The sequence below is a fragment of the Salvelinus alpinus genome, chromosome 6, assembly GCF_045679555.1.
Source record: "Salvelinus alpinus chromosome 6, SLU_Salpinus.1, whole genome shotgun sequence".
Lineage (NCBI taxonomy): Eukaryota > Metazoa > Chordata > Actinopteri > Salmoniformes > Salmonidae > Salvelinus > Salvelinus alpinus.
Genome location: NC_092091.1, coordinates 73,357,014 through 73,363,879, shown reverse-complemented (window position 1 = coordinate 73,363,879; position 6,866 = coordinate 73,357,014). Strand labels below are relative to the sequence as shown.

Genomic DNA, 6,866 nt, shown 5'->3' with positions numbered 1-6,866 from the left:
TTACTGTATAACCAGCCAGGACATGTTACTGTATATCGAGCCATGAGATGTTACTGTTTAACCAGCCAGGACATGTTACTGTATAACCAGCTAGGACATGTTACTGTATAACCAGCCAGGACATGTTACTGTATAACCAGCCAGGACATGTTACTGTATAACCAGCCAGGACATGTTTCTGTTCCACAAATCACCACCTACAACAGGGTCAAAAGCAATCAGCTTCGGACTCAGACACTCTGTACTGGGGGCCCTTCCCTGGGTGCACAATGAGTTTTTACCCCTAGCACTACACAAGTGATTCTAATCATCAAAGCTTGATGATGAATTGGTTACTTGAATCAGCTGTGTAGTGTAGGGTAAAAACCAAAACGTTCAAAAAGGGGGGCCCCAGGACTGAGTTTGGGAAACCCTGCTTTAAGACACTGTAGCTATAGTCAACAAACATTGTTAAAAATGTTGGAAGCCATCTATACAAAGCCAGATATGACCAGTAAGGTTTGACAGAGGTGAGATGGAAGAGATGATTGTGGATATCTACATCAGTGCAGACATACTGAGAGACGGTGAGATAAGCACCACGATACATCTGCAGAATGGCCAGTTACAAGACAGTTACAACACCCTTACTGAAGAGAGAGGCTAGCTACAGACAAGCTAAGACAACCTGATTGAAGAGAGAGGCTAGCTACAGACCAGTTACAACAACCTGACTGAAGAGAGAGACCAGCTACAGACAAGCTAAGACAACCTGATTGAAGAGAGAGACCAGCTACAGACCAGTTATAACAACCTGACTGAAGAGAGAGGCTAGCTACAGACCAGTTACAACAAGTAGACTAAAGACAGACAACATCTACAGACCAGTTACAACAATCTGACTGAATAGAGAAACCAGCTTCAGACCAGTTACAATACCCTGACTAAAGAGAGAGACCAGCTACAGACCCGTTACAACAACCTGACTAAAGAGAGAGACCAGTTCCAGACCAGATACAACAACCTGACTGAAGAGAGATACCAGCTACAGGCAAGATACAGCAACTTGACTAAAGAGAGAGACCAGCTACAAAGGGAGAGAGATGATTTTGAAGGCTGGTACTACATTTCAACCAAGACAAAAAACTGGAGGGACAGAAGAAAGGACTGAATGAACAGAGGAACAGCATTGAAGCCTCATTTATCAAGACTACTTAACCCATCATAGTCTAAGCCCTGTTTCATCTGGGGGCTGAGATCTAAAACAGCAACATTTTCTCTCAGCCTCATGGCAAAATGTGGAGATTAGCTACAAACTGAGCAACTCCACTGCCACGACAGCAAACGACACACAACACTTTTTGTATGAACATATGAATGTAATCATTACTTATCAGCATCCTGTGTGTCTAGATTTAAAGAAGAATAAAATGTCCCTTCCTCAACCACCATGTTACTATTTCATCATCTTCCTCTTTTTACATGTTCCTTTAAATCTGGGGATGACATCTTAAACAGTTAGTCTCAGACAGAGCAGAGACAGAGACAGACCCAGAAACAGACAGAGGGGCAACGATAGGACCAGAACCTGAGTATGGACAGAAAACACAGTAAGTTGTTGGAGATGTCTGAAGCCATCTATGCTGAGCCCGATATGACCAAGTTTAACAGAGGTGAGATGAAGGAGAGGTTTGTGGATATCTACGTCAGTGCAGACACCCTGAGAGACGGTGAGACCAGCACCAAGAGAGAAGAGACAGAGGACACTGCTCCTAATAATGGACCAGGAGACCAGCACTCAGGTAACACACACACACACACACACTCACACACGCAAATAAATGACACACACAATATATTAAACAGGTGAGATTACCCTGTAGTACGATACCTTTATTTGTCCCAATCTTGGATGATACAGTAAAACATATTACCAAAGATCTTACTTTAATCGTTTGTGATTCAGTACATTGTCAGTGGTGGAAGAGACCCTCTGGAGTTGCTGCAGTGTGTCTGGGGCTGCTGTGTGTTCTCCTACTGGCTGGGATCATAGGCCTGTCTGTACAATGTAAGTCTATAGTATATCTATGCTAAACAACAATATAAATGCAACATGCAAACATTTCTAAGATTTCACTGAGTTACAGTTCATATCAGTCAATTGAAGTAAATTAATTAGGCCATAATCTATGGATGTCACATGACTGGCAGAGGTTCAGCCATGGGTGGGCCTTGGAGGGCATAGGTCCACCCACTTGGCAGCCAGATTCCAACCACTGGGGAACCAGGCTCAGCCAATCAGAATGAGTTTTTCCCCACAAAAGGGCTTTATAACAGACAGAAATACTCCTCAGCACCCTCCCTCAGACGATCCAACAGGTGAAGAAGACAGATGTGGAGGTCATGGACTGGCGTGGTTACATGTGGTCTGTGGTTGTTAGGCCAGTTGGACGTACTGCCAAATTCTCTAAAACAACATTGGAGTCAGCTAATGGTAGAGAAATGAACATTAATTTATCTAGCAACAGCTCTGGTGGACATTCCTGCAGGTAGCATGCCAGTTGCACGTTCCCTCAAAACTTGAGACATCTGTGGCAAATCTACACATTTTAAAGTGGCCTTTTATTGTTCACAGCAGAAGGTGCACCTGTGTAATGATCATGCTGTTTAATCAGCTTCTTGATATGCCACACCTGTCAGGTGGATGGATTATCTTGGCAAAGGATAAATGCTGATGAACAGGGATGTGAACACATTTCAGAGAAATAAGCTTTTTGTGGGAATGAAACATTTCTGGGATCTTTTAATTCATCTCATGAAACATGGGACCAACACATGTTGCATTTATATTTTTGTTCACTGTTTAAATAGTTCTTATAATTCAGATTTAGTAGTTCTGATGTGATCAATTTTAGTAAGCAACTTCTTCTTTATTGTTGTTGCAGACAGCAACGTCTCAAAGAACTCATCTACAGAGAGAGACCAGTTACAGACCAGTTACAACAACCTAACTACAGAGAGAGACCAGCTACAGACCAGTTACAACAACCTGACTAAAAAGATAGACAAGCTACAGACTGAGAGAGATTTTCTTAGCGGGTGGCTTACCAATTGCAGTGAGTAAACCTACAGTAATACATTATCATTAACAACACACACCTGATTATGTGTATGTATTCTGTCATTAAGTGTCCAGCGTGATACATTGAAGGAAATACATGTTTTCAACTTGTAAAACAAACTTGTCCTGAAGGCTGGCAGAAGTTTGAATCCAGTTGGTACTTCCTGTCTACTGAGACTAAAACCTGGGAGAAGAGCAGACAGGACTGTCTGGAGAGAGGAGCAGACCTGGTGATCATAAACAGTGATACGGAACAGGTGAGAGAGAGAGAGAGAGACACACACGGTTAGATATTATGAAACATATGAATATATATTTATCTTTCTCAACCAACAGACATTTCTCTTCAACCTCCAGAAGAGAGCCTGGATTGGTTTGACTGACTCTGTTAAGGAGGGGACCTGGAAATGGGTGGACGGCACCCCACTGACCACAGGGTGAGAGATGATAACTAATCTGTCAATAAGGCTCCATTCAACCTTTTTCTATACAGGTTACTGATATTGATAATACCAGTCAAGACAACTAACTATGAAACATTTCTGTATATTATTTAGGATTATGATGTTGTAACTGTGATGTCTGACTGTTTTTAACTCTGTAGGTACTGGTATTAACCATGATATCTGACTGTTGTTAACCTTGTAGGTACTGGTATTAACCATGATATCTGGCGGTTTTTAGCCCTGTAGATACTGGTATTAACCATGATATCTGACTGTTTTTAACCCTGTAGGTACTGGTATTAACCATGATATCTGACTGTTGTTAACCCTGTAGGTGCTGGTGTTAACCATGATATCTGACTGTTGTTAACCCTGTAGGTACTGGTATTAACCATGATATCTGACTGTTGTTAACCCTGTAGGTACTGGTATTAACCATGATATCTGACTGTTTTAACCCTGTAGGTACTGGTATTAACCATGATATCTGACTGTTTTTAACCCTGTAAGTGCTGGTATTAACCATGATATCTGACTGTTGTTAACCCTGTAAGTGCTGGTATTAACCATGATATCTGACTGTTGTTAACCCTGTAGGTACTGGTATTAACCATGATATCTGACTGTTTTTAACCGTGTAGGTACTGGTATTAATCATGATATCTGACTGTTTTTAACCCTGTAGGTACTAGTATTAACCATGATATCTGACTGTTGTTAACCCTGTAGGTACTAGTATTAACCATGATATCTGACTGTTTTTAACCCTGTAGGTACTAGTATTAACCATGATATCTGACTGAATTTAACCCTGTAGGTACTGGTATTAACAATGATATCTGACTGTTGTTAACCCTGTAGGTACTGGTATTAACCATGATATCTGCCTCTTGTTAACCCTGTAGATACTGGTATTAACCATGATATCTAACTGTTGTTAACCCTGTATGTACTGGTATTAACCATGATATCTGACTGTTGTTAACCCTGTAGGTACTGGTATTAACCATGATATCTGACTGTTTTTAACCCTGTAGGTACTGGTATTAACCATGATATCTGACTGTTTTTAGCCCTGTAGGTACTAGTATTAACCATGATATCTGACTGAATTTAACCCTGTAGGTACTGGTATTAACCATGATATCTGACTGTTATTAACTCTGTAGGTACTGGTATTAATCATGATATCTGACTGTTTTTAACCCTGTAGGTACTGGTATTAACCATGATATCTGACTGTTTTTAACCCTGTAGGTACTGGTATTAACCATGATATCTGACTGTTTTTAACCCTGTAGGTACTGGTATTAACCATGATATCTGACTGTTGTTATCCCTATAGGTACTGGTATTAACCATGATATCTGACTGTTGTTAACCCCGTAGGTACTGGTATTAACCATGATATCTGACTGTTTTTAACCCTGTAGGTACTGGTATTAACCATGATATCTGACTGTTTTTAACCCTGTAGGTACTGGTATTAACCATGATATCTGACTGTTTTTAACCCTGTAGGTACTGGTATTAACCATGATATCTGACTGTTTTTAACCCTGTAGGTACTGGTATTAACCATGATATCTGACTCTTTTTAACCCTGTAGGTACTGGTATTAACCATCATATCTGACTGTGTTTAACCCTGTAGGTACTGGTATTAACCATGATATCTGACTGTTTTTAACCCTGTAGGTACTGGTATTAACCATGATATCTGACTGTTTTTAACCCTGTAGGTACTGGTATGATCCACAGCCTGATAATGGTGGTGGCAAACCAGAAAATGGTGAGGAGGACTGTGTTGAGATACGCACAGATCAGATTCTTCTGAAGGCATGGAATGACTTGTCATGTGCGGAGAATCTTCACTGGATTTGTGAGAAAGTGCTTTAACATCACCATGACAAAAGACTGTAACACATACAGCAGCCTACAGTGCACAGAACTTCCTTCTTCATTCTCTCTCTCGCTGTTTCTCTCTCGCTGTTTCTCTCTCTCTGTTTCTCTCTCGCTGTTTCTCTCTCGCTGTTTCTCTCTCGCTGTTTCTCTCTCTCTGTTTCTCTCTCTCTCTCTTCTCTCTCTCTGTTTTTCTGTTTCTTTCTCTCTGTTTTTCTGTTTCTCTCTCTCTCTCTGTTTTTCTGTCTCTCTCTCTCTCTGTTTTTCTGTCTTTCTCTCTCTGTTTTTCTGTCTCTCTCTCTCTGTTTTTCTGTCTCTCTCTCTCTGTTTTTCTGTCTCTCTCTCTCTGTTTTTCTGTCTCTCTCTCTCTGTTTTTCTGTCTCTCTCTCTCTCTCTCTGTTTTTCTGTCTCTCTCTCTCTCTCTCTGTTTTTCTGTCTCTCTCCCTCTCTCTGTTTTTCTGTCTCTCTCTCTCTCTCTCTCTGTTTTTCTCTCTCTCTCTCTCTCTGTTTTTCTGTCTCTCTCTCTCTCTCTGTTTTTCTGTCTCTCTCTCTCTCTGTTTTTCTCTCTCTCTCTCTCTCTCTCTCTCTCTGTTTTTCTGTCTCTCTCTCTCTGTTTTTCTGTCTCTCTCTCTCTGTTTTTCTGTCTCTCTCCCTCTCTCTGTTTTTCTGTCTCTCTCTCTCTCTCTGTTTTTCTCTCTCTCTCTCTCTCTCTCTGTTTTTCTGTCTCTCTCTCTCTCTCTCTGTTTTTCTCTCTCTCTCTCTCTCTGTTTTTCTGTCTCTCTCTCTCTGTTTTTCTGTCTCTCTCTCTCTGTTTTTCTGTCTCTCTCCCTCTCTCTGTTTTTCTGTCTCTCTCTCTCTCTCTCTGTTTTTCTCTCTCTCTCTCTCTCTCTCTCTCTGTTTTTCTGTCTCTCTCTCTCTCTGTTTTTCTGTCTCTCTCGCTCTGTTTTTCTGTCTCTCTCTCTCTCTCTCTCTCTCTCTCTCTCTCTCTCTCTCTCTCTCTCTCTCTCTCTCTCTCTCTCTCTCTCTCTCTCTCTCTCTCTCTCTCTCTCTCTCTCTCTCTCTCTCTCTCTCTCTCTCTCTCTCTCTCTCTCTCTCTCTCTCTCTCTCTCTCTCTCTCTCAAACCCACACACACACGGCATGTTTTATTTGTTTGTAGTAGCATATTAATAAAAGTCCACCTTATTTCCTGATTGTTGCTTCCTGTGTCCCAGTAGTTATGTGTCACACATTATCAGACACAACATGAAGTTAGCACAGTAGACTCAACAGAATAAATTTAACAATGAAAATGTAATTTTGCTGTTATAATACCAAACCACACACTCACACTCGTTTACATGTTTGTATGAGCATATTAATACAATTCCTACTTATTTCCTGATTGTAACTTCCTGTCTACCAATAGGCTAGTTATGTTC

At 40.9% G+C, this 6,866-nt stretch overlaps 1 protein-coding gene across 2 annotated transcripts; it reads left to right on the top strand.

Annotated features, from left to right (window-relative positions):
• The first annotated feature begins 1,496 nt into the window (after nt 1-1,496).
• On the top strand, nt 1,497-6,637 carry LOC139579349 (CD209 antigen-like protein E). 2 transcript variants are annotated; one of them, XM_071407920.1, is made up of 6 exons: nt 1,497-1,781; nt 1,946-2,047; nt 2,925-3,095; nt 3,233-3,357; nt 3,437-3,537; nt 5,288-6,637. In XM_071407920.1, exons 1-6 carry the CDS (start codon nt 1,574-1,576, stop codon nt 5,442-5,444), a joined length of 864 nt encoding a protein of 287 aa, XP_071264021.1. In that variant the 5' UTR covers nt 1,497-1,573; the 3' UTR covers nt 5,445-6,637. The 2 variants fall into 2 exon arrangements, with proteins under 2 accessions (XP_071264021.1, XP_071264022.1); XM_071407921.1 differs by having other exon boundaries at nt 3,458-3,537; nt 5,288-5,445.
• The last annotated feature ends 229 nt before the right edge of the window (nt 6,638-6,866 follow it).